Source organism: Drosophila serrata, unplaced genomic scaffold (assembly GCF_035046125.1).
Source record: "Drosophila serrata isolate PLE 108 unplaced genomic scaffold, ASM3504612v1 contig_347, whole genome shotgun sequence".
Classification (NCBI taxonomy): domain Eukaryota; kingdom Metazoa; phylum Arthropoda; class Insecta; order Diptera; family Drosophilidae; genus Drosophila; species Drosophila serrata.
Window position 1 is genome coordinate 2241076 of NW_028257245.1, and position 14168 is coordinate 2255243.

Here is a 14168-nt window from a genome sequence, read left to right on the forward strand (position 1 = left end):
GCTACCTACGCCCTTAAAAGAAGAAGAAAATGATTTTAAATTGAAAAAGAAAAGTGTTCAGGAAATGTATCTAATCTTATAAATTTCATCTGCAATATTAATAAATTTCAATCATCCAACCTCATCTTCCATTTGATTCTCGACCTTTTAACAAAAGATACACATTTGAAAGCCATTTCCTATGCTCCCAACTCGGATTCCTTGTGCTCAACTTCATGGTTTTCCTTTTGATATCCGATTTGATGTAGGCGCATACATTTATGTAAATTTGAAGCCCATGTCAAAAGTTTCCGCCTTGACCAAATCCTTAAAGATATTTCCCCCCTTCGACCTTGGACCTTTTTCAAGCTGTCTGCACCGCAAATATGTTACATATCACAAAAAGCAAAGTTTCCTCTAAGCTTCAAGTTTGTAAACTTGGTTTATGTCGGCATTTTAGTAAGTCTTAAAAGAAGTCTTAAGCAAACAAAGCTCACAAGCGAGTATGTGGCTGCCATAAAATGCTTTCAGAGATTTCAAAAATCAATTCGGAGAGCTCGCTGGGCGAGCAAATCGCATGCATAATTGAACTTCCTTCCTGGATTCACAGTGGCATTCCCAGTATCCTTTTTATCTGCAGCTGACTTCCTCCTTCGTTGCACCTGAGCTCCGTCTGCTGTTTCTGCGAATGCCAATCAAATTGGCGCACGTCGCTCCAGGGGTTATGGTTATAGCCTCAGATCCCGGCTGCGGGCTCCTCTAGTACGTGCACCGTGCACGAGGCGTCATCAAATGGCTGTCAGGGAAGCGAAAAAGCAAGGAGCGGGCTAAGCGGATGCTGGGATGTGACGCCATTTTCATATTAGTCTGCAGCTGACTTCTGTCGAGTCATCTAAATCATATCAATTTCATTTGAAAACACATTAAAGGTGAGTGTGGAAAAACTTTTTTAAGTTTATTTTGCGCTATAAAAGTGTGGCTTTAAAACTTTCAAAGGAAATGAAGAAGGGGATATATAATATTTGTACCCATAACGTACAAGAGTATAATAAAATTGTGCTAAATAGAATAGAAATAAATAGATCTAGAACCTATAAAATGCAATCTATGCTCTACATTATGTATATATTATTGATCTGTTTGTAAATGAATATATGTATATTATTATGTATATATTATTAATCGATATCCGTCTGTCCGTACGTTAGAAAGAACAGATCCCAGAGACTATAAGAACTAGATTTTCCAATTTTAGTGAGAAAATGTATATCGGTTTGAATAATTTGAAATTTTAAGTGAAACATGTAAGCAATTGTTTAGCTTTCCTTTCGTGTTTTGATCGTAATGAAGCTTTTCAAAGTGTATACCAAATTCTACAATATTGAAAAGCTAGTTTTGGATTTAACTAGTTACTTAAACGCTTAAAATTCTATCTATCTACATGAAAAATGTTTTTTCAAATAACCAAAAATCATTGTTTTGATATCAAATATTCTATAAATCTTCTGAATGTAATTTCAGAATAATTTCAGACATTTTGTGTCAAAAAGTTTTCAAAAATCTTGTTCATCAGGACTGCTCTTTGTTGGTCCTTAGGGGCCGAACATCCCTCGGCTTTTGTCACAGGCAACAGCCGAAGTCTAGCCGAAGCTGCTTTCAGCAAAAATAACGACGTGTCATGTACCTTATATAATTTTATTGTTTTTATTGTTATTACTTATACATATACGACTTAATGTTTAAGTCCCAATATACAGAATAAAGGTAAAATGATTAATATGCGCACATTTTATATAATCCCTAATCATTCTTTATCTACTCATGTGTTCTGTTTATATGATTCTACCCCCATCGAGGTCGTTTTGGGCCAAGTTGGCATAAAAAAGGGCCATCGAGGAGCGAGTAATTAAACAGCCCGTCCAGACACTAATTGCATTAACACTTGCGGTTAATTTGAATTTATGAAATGCTCTCCAAATGCTGCATAATGAAAAGCTCCTGGCAAAGTTGATCCGCCATGAGGCTGCATGGACAAAAAAAGGCGCTGGCGAAAAGGAAACTTTACGAATATAATTAAAACGATTTTCCATGAAATTTAAAATGGAATTTCGCTGCGCAAAAAGTTGCCAACAATAAGGTTGGGGTCCGATGAAGGGGGCGCAGTGAGCCGCGTTTGGCAGCGACGAGTGGCGTGTGGAGAGTGGAGAATGGAGAGGAAAATGAAAAAATAAATGAAATGCCAAATAAAGCGAAGCCGTTGGCTGATTACGCACACCAGCGCAGACACGTACACACGCAGCCTCACACCTACAGTGTACACGGGCTTCAGCTGAACAGCAGCGCCACCCCCTCAATCCCCACAACCACCCACTCAAACAGCCAACGAACTGCTGGCGACGGAAAAAAGCTAGAAAATTGCCAAGGAGACCAGGCAAGCTCAACAGACTGAGGTGGAGAGGTGGAGAGCATCACCCAAGGAATGAGAGCACGGGAGAGTGCGGCGAGCAGTAGTGGAGAAAGAGTGAGAAAAAGTTTTACTGCTGATAGCTTTGCCACGTTTATGCGAACGCAAATAACGAAAAGTTCATGATAACTTCTTATGATAATATGAAAATTATGTAAACAAACTTGTATCACAATTGTTTAATAAACAATGCCTTATGTTAAGCCTCAAATTTAATAGCATACCGTTAGTGTATATTTAATATGTAGTATCCCGTAACCTCCCACGTGTAAACCATCTCTTCTAAGCAAAGGACTGAGCAACTCTGCTGAGGAAAGCAAAAGAAATAGCAAAGCAAACGGCTGATGAATGGGAGCTAGAAACCAAAGGAGGTGGATGAGGCAGGAGCGGCAAAAGGGCCGGAATGGGTGGACAGCATTAACGCCCAAACAGCAAACGGCAGCAGCTACAAAAACTTACAACAACAACAACAACAACAAAAACAAGCAGCTGTAAAATATAGAAAAGCAACAAAGCGACACATGACAAATGGCGCAGACAGCGACGCCAACTGCTCTGCTGGCAGCGAAACAAAATAAAATGTCTGAATGCGGGTGTGAGTGAGAGCGAGCAACACAGCAACTGTTTTTGCTGTTGTTCTTGCCAAAAGCAAAACCTTGAGCTGTGAAAAATCAAATAAAAACAGAAGTCTAGGAAGGCCAACAACGGACACCGAACCTTGGAATACTCTGACAGATACATATACATATGTATGTACGTTTAATATGTAGAAATGAATGGATTAATCTTATCGAAACAGGTGGACAGAAATATTGTTCATTGATTAGGACCTTAAATAGGTTTCTTATGCATAGCACTCTTTCACACAATTACTAGCCGAAAATTTGCTTTCTTTGCTGTTCTTTGCCGTTTCACGCACATTTTTAATTAGAAAAGGATCTTCTATTGAGCTAATAAAGTTTTTATTAGTCTTTAAAAATTGTATTTATGATGGTTTGCCTTAATTTTTAAATAAGAGAAATATCATTTTTTCAACAAATAAAGTTATTATTGTGCATTAAAAATAGAAAATATATGGACAACAATTTAGTCGACAGATTTTTTTTAGCTAATTATCACATAATCCTTTTAATGCCTTTTTTTCATATCTTAAAGATCAATAAAATCTGACTCTAGTCGTCCTTTTGACTTAATATATTTGGATACCCTAAGAAATTGAATATTGGGTCACGATATTAGATCATTTTCTTCATAATTTGTAACAAAATATAATACAATGGTTATAATTATTATATGTATTATAATAATTCTTACAACAACAACAAATACATATATTATCCCTGTCGTCGTGGACACAACTGATCAAATATCCAAAAGACAGTGTCTGTAATTTCTTAGATATCTTATTAACTGATCGTTCTAGACACTTTAAGAAAAAAATGGTTAACAAATGGAAACTCGGATAAAGGTCTTAAAAGGGTCATTACTTAAAATTTTTATAGATTCTATCTTTTTCCTCATACAATCGTCTTTTCAAAATTACGATACCCTGCTCTGTAAACAGTATTAAAAAAAAGAGAAGAAGCATAAGCGACAACAACAACAACAGCGGCAAGGCGACTGTGCTCCATTTTTGGCGCGCACTGCAATTTAAAATTGCTGTCAGCCAGTCAGTCATGAAATGAAATACGGCAACGAGCAAAAAAACAACAACAATAAAACGAAAAACATAATACAATACAATAAAAACAAAGAACAGAGAACAGCACATCGCTTTCAATTTGTTCATACGAATTTATCGCTTGTCCGAGACGCTCTGGAATTTCGACCGAAACCGAAACTTATTTCGTGTTATGCTTTGTGGCTAAATTGCAAAATGAATGTTGTTCATTTGAGATGTTCACGAAAAATAAAAATCAACAAATAAAGTAAATAGCAACGAAGCTCAGGCTAGAAAAATGTAAAAAAAAGCCACGCCACAGCGATAAATATTTTCGGAATTTTAATTTATAGCTCATGGGCGAAGGGTTGCGACCGCGCCAAAAAAAGGGATGGGAAAATGCAAAATGGAGGCGCGCCACAAATATTTCAACTGTGAATCAACATAATAGCAACAATAATGAAATTTATGAAATGCACATGCAATTATTATAATTTTTTAACATTTTATTTTTATCAGCGATCTTGTGAAACATTTCCAAGTAACTCAGAAAACCTATCTCATGTGTGTGCAGTGAAGTACTTTATTAGATACAGATAGATATTTATGGTTACTATAACTGATAAAAATATATAATTTTAAACAATTGCAGCTTTTGGGACTAACAAAAGCTTTAAACAAAACATCATAACTTGGGTTTTGACAGTATTTTTTATGTTTTTTTTTTTTAAGGTAAATGGAAAACGAGATGTCAATCTGATGATAGTATTTTTAAATTTTCCTATTGGAAATGAATACATTTTCTGAGAAAAGATGGAATTTACCGAAGTAAGCTTTCTTATTTTGCTGTCATTTAAACTTATAACTGAAGAAATGTTTTTAAAACGGTTGAAAGAAAACTACAAACGTGTTTAAATTAGCATTAAATGAATATATGATTGTTATAAATACCCGTAACATTTTTAACAACCACTTAATCCAGTAAAAAATATTCATGACAATTAATGCATCTCATATATCAAAATTATGCATAAACCAAGTTTCAATAAATTCCTCACACAAGAAAATTAAACATTTATGCGTCTTTTGGGCATAGTTGTGCCAATGACAGCTTTCAATCAGAAGACTACACGCTACACTGCATAAATCGAAAGTAATAACTAATTCAATGCACTAATGAACTTGAGGTTTCAATTGCAAGATTGACTTAATAGCCAAGGGGGAATTAAAAATTCAGATGTTACAATTGTTTCGGACTTGGAAATTGGTATGCAATTAATGCACAGACTTTTGTACCGGCATAAATTGATATGAAATTGACGGCGATCGAAGGCTGCATCTTTTGCTGGGGAGCTCCGATGCAATTGAGAGCAATTTTGAATCAATTAGAAGTGAATTTGAGGAACTCGGAGAGTTGCTTTCAAGTAGCACCGCCACTTGAGCTTGCCAGATAAAGGCAGTGGTGGCCAGAGATGTTTACAGAGGGGTATTTAAGAAAAAGGAGCTTTGATTGAAGTTTAAAGATAAAGAATATTATTAGTTTTCTTGATACTAAACAGTTTTTTACAAAAATTAAGTTTTATAAAAGAAAATTGTTGTGTTTTTAACAACATTCTTTCGGGAGGCAAAAAGTTTTGCGTAAATAGCAAAGTACATTTGCATTTTACAATTAAATCTCTTGCTATAAGTCTCAACTTGAGTTCTTACTCTTTTTTATGTAAATAATATAAAATCTATATAATAATATAGTTTCTGAACAGATTACAACTCTCAAAAGCCCCTCTGTATCCGCCTTTGGGTATAGTTACAGCTGCAGATACATAAGTATCTCGCAGAACCATCCGCTTTTCTCACGCACCAAGAGCGTTTCTGGCGAAGACGGGAGACTCGGAGAACCGGGGTATAAGAGAATCAGAGAATCAGAGAAACGCCGCGCACTTCACAAATGAGTGCACATAATTTTTGACGAGGCGGAGAAGCAAAAGAGGTAATAAAAGAGCAATAACAGAGCGCCAAAGAAGACGAGGCGATGAGTGCGGAACAGAGGAGCAACGAGGTTCGTATTCCCGCACTTTTTTTGTTCAAAAAACACGCCAATTGGTCATGACTCCGACCTCCGAGGGGCTGCATCCACATAAATACAGTGCTACCTTATTAAAACAAACATTTACAGATACAGAATTCTAGAACTGCAAAAAAATAATTATTATAATTTTTATGAAAACATTCTAATAGTAAAAATAATATACTTTTGGTATGTACAGGAATCCCTAATTAACATGAACCACAAAATAATAAGAAAAAATAATGAAACTACAACCACAGAATTTCAAATCGATTAAAGGATAATCCAAGGTAGAACTTAGAAAAGATTACTAGAAAATATTCTTATAGTATAAATAACATTCTTGTATTATATACAGGGATCCCTTATTTTCCCTGAAACACAAACAATAACAAATTATAAAAGGACTAAGGGACAATAAAAAAAATTACTTGGCTATAAAAGATTACTAGAAAATAATTGTTCAGTAAAAAAATAATATTCTTGTAATATAAACAGTTAGGATCCCTATAAATCAGCAATGAAAGATTAAGAATTCAAAAAGAATTGAATGATAATCCAAGGAAGAACTAAAATGGAAACGATTACAAGAAATTATTACTATAAAATATTCTTATGGTACAAATAGCAATCGTCTATTAACACCTTCCCTTCTCAGAGCCTTCACTGTATGTATCTGTATCTTTCAGCTCGTGTGTGTGTTTGTGCCTATTATTCGATTAACTCGAATTCCCCTGCAGCGGCAATATAACCTTTATGTCAGATACGCCCTGCAACAGCATCCGCAACTCTGCTAACCAACAAAAGCGCCTGAAAAATAAAAACTTAAAAAAGAAAGACTCAGCTGCAAACCCGACGGTTAAAAAGCCGAAGTTCCTCACGGAAAGCAAAGTTCAGCGAATATGGAAAAAAAGAGGAAACACAATCCGAGGAAGTGGAAGCACAAGCGGCAGTCGTAACAGGTGCACGCTCCCACACAAGCTGACAGATACAGATACAGCGACACACACAGATACTTTTATGAGATACATTCACAAATAACGAGCTCTGATTGAAACACCTTGCCGTTCACCTCCATCTCGCTGCCCATCATCACCTTTTCAAAAAACGACGACAGACCTGTCAAATTGCATTATCTTATTACGAAAAAGGTTGTGATTTGTAAAACATAAAAAGGACGGAAGATCTAAGCAAAACTTTTGATGGCCACTCTGCAAAAGTTTTTTAGTTTGAATAAGTTTTGTTTTATAAAGGAAAAGAGTAGTTTCCTAAAAGTAGTTTGCCATTCATTGAACTCTAAATAAATAGATACACACAACATTTTTAGTGATTTAAATCATTAAATTTAGTAAAAATCTATGTTTATTTCAATTGTGAAAGGAAATGTAGTCAGATACGTACAAATACATATTATACTATATTTCAGGTATTTTAAAGATATTAAAATAAAAAATCATGTTATTAAGTTGGTAAACTACTTTAAATTCATACAAATAGTTTCTTTAAAAACTTTTTCAGGGATTTCATAGCATACAAGAAGAAACTTATGATTTACTTCTAGTTAACAATGAAAATTGCACTATAATTCTCAACAGGGTCTAGCAAAATAATCCAGACAACAAGAAATCACGAATAAATTTGTTAGACTTTAAACTCCATATGAAAATCTTCATTTTTTACTAATTTATTTTTGTCTAGATAAATTAATTTAGATCGGTGTTGTGTTTAGGACCTTCTGTCCAATTCTCTGCCCGAACTTTGCTTTCACCGATAGTGTAAACATTCGTATGGCGTCATGAACTCAAACAAATGCACACAAATCTTATTGATTTGACTTTGAGTAAGACCATTCTCAAATTAATGTATTTTTTCTACTCCACAAAATGTAGATATTCAGATTGCAAGATGGTTTTTCTTTTGTTTTAAAGGGCTTTATTTTATTTAAAAATAATTAATATTAAATATTAAATAGTTTTCTTTGGTTAAAGAAAGGGTTTTAATTTGTTTACAAAAGCGTACATTTCAATCACTCCTCTATGATAATTTATAATTTTCGCTCTTTCAAAGTTATCATATCTTTTCAAGTGAAATAATTGTAAAAACCTATCATTATTCGATTATTATTTTCAAAATGTATTAAGCCATGGAAAAGTAGTACACAAAAACCTTGATCTCATACAGTGTATTAGATTTTTTAAAGGCTTTATGACTTTATGGCCTTTATGGTAAGATATTTTGTAATTATGGTCATGCAATTATGGTCATATTTAAATGAGGTTTGTATCAATAACTAAAGAAAACTCTTATATATTCATGAGTTCTTTAAATGAAGTAAATACAACTCCTTTGAGATTAATTAATAACTAACTTATGAAATTCTTTCCTTTAAAGTGTATTTAAAACACAGAGTTGCTTTCTAAACCCAAGTAATTCTAGAAAACTGAGTAGATTTTGTATGTAAAGCCTAACCCATACTCTAGTTCTTTTTGGGAAATCAAAACTTCCCTTTTTGTCGGGATGGTTCAAAGCTTGTGGCTCTCATTGAAACTGAAAATATTTTTAGGAGAGCCGAAAACGAACCACCGAGGCCGAAAGCCACCTTTTGGGCTGCCTTTTGGCATCCAATGAAGCCGCAAAACTGCGGTTCGGCTCCTCGCTCCTCGGCTATATGGTGTTCCCTCTGCACCAAGGCACCACGCAGCCCTCATTTTCCCTTCACCCCAACTCCAACTCCTCCACCTTTACCTCCATCCCCCCCGCCCCCCATGGTAGAGTCAACCCTGGAAACGACGCCTCTGCCTGCAGCCGCGTTTCCCTTGCGCCACGCTTTGTTGTGTGTTCAAAATGGCAAATTGCCATGCTATATATGGCAGGGGCGGAGGGCGTAACAGGGGGCGGAAGGGGGTTGGTTGTTTTGGCTTCATCGTTCAGCATCGTTGCAACGAAATCGAATATTCGCTTTGCGTGTTTCGCATAACGTCTGCTCCAGCTGCTGCCCCCCCCTCCAACCCTTTTGAAAAAAGCCCCATTTATCCTCCAGTCACGGACAGCACACCTTGGTCGAAATAAAGCCCCCCCCTGTCCCCCACCCGAGCTCCTGCTCGTACCCCTCTCACAAACACCGCTCGTGTAAATTCCAAAACGTGCCGAGGATTCGCTTGGTTAACGCTCATTTTGTTGCTCCCTGTTGGCCATAGTAAGCTGTCCGTTGTCCGTCTGTCCGTTGTCCGTCTGTCGGTTGTCCGTCCCTTTCTGCCTGCCTTCCCTTTGCTCATCGTTAATTTTAATGGTTATACAAGAGCATTATATGCCCTCTCGGATCCAGGGGATCAAAGTTGGAGGCTCTTATTTTTGGCTTCGCCTTATCGGTGGTGCTTCGATCTCGCCGAAAGTCGATTAGATTCGGACAATTCGGGGTTTTATGGCAACCCTAAAACTAATACGTTCTTAATTGCAAGTGATTTACGGCCAACGAGATTGGCGCAATGCTAACAAATTGTTTTACAATCTTGAGGTTACTTTTCAAAATAATGGTGGGTTGTTATACACTGGATGGGAATATTGATTTTTAATAGAATATTATTATAAATAGAGTATATTTTATCAGCATCTCCAAGCGAGAAGATCTAGCCAAGAATAATCAAGAATTCAATGTAGAAAAATACAGATTACTTATAAATCACAGTAATAGCATCCCTACTCAAAAATAATTTAATAAATATGACTGTCTTAGGAACACTAAATAATTACAACTTGTCTCTTAAAGTTAGAGCTATGAAGCTTAAAATACCGAATTTAAATAAAACCAAAAAAGACGGGGAAGCCTGATAAATAAATCGATATCTTAACATTGCAAAAAAAATGTTCATAGCGGACTCAATATTTCACAATACATCACCAAGACGTTTTTGTTATGTTATACCATAAGTCAACTATAGCCTATCTCCTTTAAGAATTCCCACATCCCTTTTTGTTGTTTTTAGTCATATATTTTAATAATAATAGTTGGCCGTGCCTATGGGTTTTGTCGAAATTTATATATGAAAGCAACTGTCAAGTCAGTGTCATATTTTTGTTGTGACGTGAAAGCTTATAATCAAAGAGAACAGAAAACGAAGACTCAAGACTGGCACAGTGAGGATCTTGGAACAAGACTAGAAACCGAAGAATATTTATGCACTTGAAATATATATTAAAGAAACCATCTCGAACCTTCCTTTTATATTCATAAGTTAAACCCAATTCAGAGTAAGTCCAGAGAAAGTTGCTTATAACATTGTTTTTGTTTTCGTTCTTTTATTACTTTAAAAGTTTAATTCTAAGTGATAATATTTTCCTGCAAACTGAAAAGTAAATAAATTTACTTGTTTATCTTGATAAAAACTTTTCAAGCAATTGAGAAGAATGTGACAACTGAATGCAAATATTTATTATACTGTGAAACTACATGTACTACCACCTTACAGAGCCTCTAGCTTTTAATTTTAATACTTTGTACTTGATGTGGAATTTTCCTTCTAAAATTTTAATTTATTAAGTTGTATTAATTGATTCATCAACCCGAAATATCAAGAATTTACTCTAGAAACCAGTTATTAAACTATGCAGATCGATTCGTTGGCCCTAGGTAGGAGTACTCAGGTTGTGGCCTAATTGTTTATGCATATAATGAATGCAAATCCATTAGCATTAATAACTTTGCGCGACAAATCGCTGGCACGAGCTAAAAAAAAAATGCCAGTGAAATTGCTATGGCACACACACTAATAGCCATTACGTAAGAGAGTAGCGTAAGTGAGGTATAAAACACGTGATTAATTAGCATATTTATATTGGCGACAGTCTCTCGGAAAGTTTTTGCATTCGTCGTTGGTTATTTGGTTGAGCAATCTATTGAAATTGTTGCTGTTTTGTCCGGATGAAATGAGGTGCAAAAATAGGTATTATTCGGTTTCTAAAAGGTGCAAAAAGTTGTTATTCCAATCTTTGTTTGGAGGACAAACAATACCTTTTGAAAACAACAGAATTGTTTTGGGCATTACCTGTTCACCGCCACATTCGTCAACATTCCCAACGATAGTGAATATATATTGAGATATCTACAAATATTTATCAGAGCTTAACACTTGCCAGTGCCGTTTTGGGCATTTGATTAATTGATTTTTAATAACAGTACAAAAGTTGAATTCTGAATTTAGCTTTTTGGAACCAGAATATTTCAGGGAAGGGTCTTACATTAAAATAATAATATTAAAAGTATAATATAATAAAAAGTTTTTGTAGGAATATAAGCATTTTACGAATTTATAACTGATTTCAATGGTAAATCTTTAAGATATTTATAACCAAATAAGTACAGAACGTCATAAAAGTTACTAAGGGTGTCTCAAAGGTATAAGTGATAAAGGAATAATGTTCTCAGAGATTTCTGTAAGAATGTATTTATATTAATCTAGCTTCACTTTTGGTTGGCATAGATATGTAGTTTAGATTTTTATGGTTTCTTAACATCGAAGGTTCCGTAAAATCCAATTGGGATACATAAATGTTTGGTCTAAGGCCACAGAAGCACTAAAATCATTACGTAAAATGTATATATTTTTCATATATTTCCGTAAAACTTATATATATTTTAAGAATTAACCGATTGTATAGATGTATATATACATAAATTCTTAAATACTTTGGCAATTAAACAACAATTTTTACTTACTTAATCATTTTTGTTCAGTTGTTCAAATATACTCCTTTCTATTCTGTTGTTCATTGTAACGATCACTTGCTCATTTTGTTTAATATTTCCAATTTGTATTGTTTTTTTCTGTTTTTAATGTTTGTTGCATTTCTCAGTTGCTCCATTTTCTCTTATATTCTACATATTTGTTTATTTTCTACTTCTCACTGTTCACTAAAAACCATTTTAAGGGTTCGTGAAAACAGAACAGTGAACAGTGAGGATCAATGAATAAAGAGTGAATAATTGAACAATCAAAAAAAAAGTGAGCAATTTAGTTTAATTTTTTAAAATGAAGTGAATGTGTTCACTTGGGTGAGTTACTACAAAATTAGAACTTCAATATAGCTACGAAGCCCGCACTAACTTATCTTACATATTTAATTAAAATGAATTGAAAATGTTAAATAATTTTAATTACACAAAACAAAAAACCCTTTAAATTTAAAAGTAATAAATAATAACAATAGTTTCTTCAGTTACCTTTAATGTGATATCTCCTGCTCCTACCTGCTCATTAGTTGCTCTGATATCGTTCCAGTGAATGGGTTACATCAGCTCCCACAACAATCGCAATAGAAACCGAACAGATAATAAATCATAAGCATTAAGCGTTTTCAATTACCCAATTTACCAATCGCGAATCGCAAAGCTGGGCACGTTCCCGCCGCAATTTCAGCGGACTTTTTATAGCAACAACTAATACTTAAATGCTATTTATCAGCTGTGAGGCGGCGGTGGCCTTGGGGGGTGTGGGGGAGATGGGTTGTGGTTGGGGAGGGGGCGGGCGGTGCGGCACATGCCAAACGGGTGGCCGGATGGAGCGAGACAAGGCGAGACTTGGCTCTGGCAAGCTTTCAAAGCAAAACAAAGCTGATAAGTCTGTTTTTGCAAACGACAGCGAAAAGTCAAACGGCGTCTGCTCAGCCAGCTCCTTACCTCTCTCCACCCTCTCCCCACCCATCATCTCGCACCCCATTTTCCCGCCTCGCTTTCCCCCGCAGCCCCCTTACACCCCACAGCTGGCGGGGGTGCGCAGTAAAGTGCGACATTTTGCTGCTGATTAAGTAGCGTTCGTTTTTAATAAAAGTACGACAAGCAAATAAAACAACAAGTTGTTCGACTAGAGATGGGTGCGTGACACGCGGGAGTGAGCTCGTGAGTGTTGCAAAAAATAAAGAGAGTTTAGGCATTTGGTTTATTTATAAGTAATTATAAAATAAATTAAAAAGAGTGTTTTTGTTTTAAGTGCTTTAAGGAATATCTACTTTAAAAGATTTTAATAACTTTGATATTTTTGCAGATGCTATAATAGATGCTATAATAATGACAAAAACAGATCTTTTCGTTCAAAGTCCCTTTAATAATATCTACTGTAGTTGAGTTAAAAATAATCCAATTTAGTGACTGCTAGTTCGATTTTAACATTGTAAATTACAATGATTTTACAACTTAGCTCTCAAAAAACTTGAATTTATGTTATATAAAACCCAATTCATGTAAGAAATTCAAATTAAATCATATACAAGTATTTCTAAGCAATTAAAGATACATCTCCTTATCCAATAAGCTAGCTCCCATCTCTAAGCCAAAAACACGACTATCGTAGCTAGTGCAGTCTATATATGACCATAAAACAGAACTCCTAGCTACCGAAAGCTGCCGCTCAGGCTGAAGCTTCCTTCGCTTCGTCTTCGTCCTTGTGCACGTCCTCGTGCCTAGCTTGGCTTCAACGACAATCGCCCTTGCAGAAGGTTACGCCACCCGGCCGTCCGCATGGAAAATGAATGGATGAATGAATGGGTGGGATGAATGTTGGGTGGTTGGGTGGGTGTTTTGTTGGGTGGCACACTGGCACGTGCCCTGCTATGTGGAAGCGACTGTGGCAAGGCTCTGCGGCTTTATGGGGGAGAGACAAGTTGCCACACGGTAAGAAAATTGGATTTTACTAAGGGATAAATGTAAACGTAAACTTTATGGGTATGTAAAAATATTGAAGCTGATAAAAATTAATGAGTAATATTTAAATATTTAATCCAGTATTCATTTACGATAATGAAGCATATATTTTCCAGTTTTTCTAAACCGTATTTTATATGTTTTATAGATTTATAAATAAAAGTATAAATTTTTATCCCGCAAATTTAATTAATTTTTAAAAAAGGATAAAGTTGAGTATTCTATTACCAATGGTATTCGTCACTTAAAAAAATGACCATAATCCTTGTAAATAAGAGAAGTAGCTTAAGGAATTTAAAATTTTTTA

At 35.2% G+C, this 14168-nt stretch overlaps 1 protein-coding gene across 1 annotated transcript in view; it reads right to left on the reverse strand.

Moving 5' to 3' along the window:
- Positions 1-12753, reverse strand: part of LOC110189637 (cell cycle negative regulator roughex-like) — a 41337-nt gene extending 28584 nt beyond the window's left edge. Inside the window, exon 1 of the mRNA XM_020959780.2 lies at positions 12413-12753. Coding sequence (XP_020815439.2) covers positions 12413-12420 — 8 coding nt within the window. The 5' untranslated portion in view covers positions 12421-12753. The remainder of the gene's footprint in view (positions 1-12412) is intronic.
- Positions 12754-14168: the final 1415 nt, after the last annotated feature.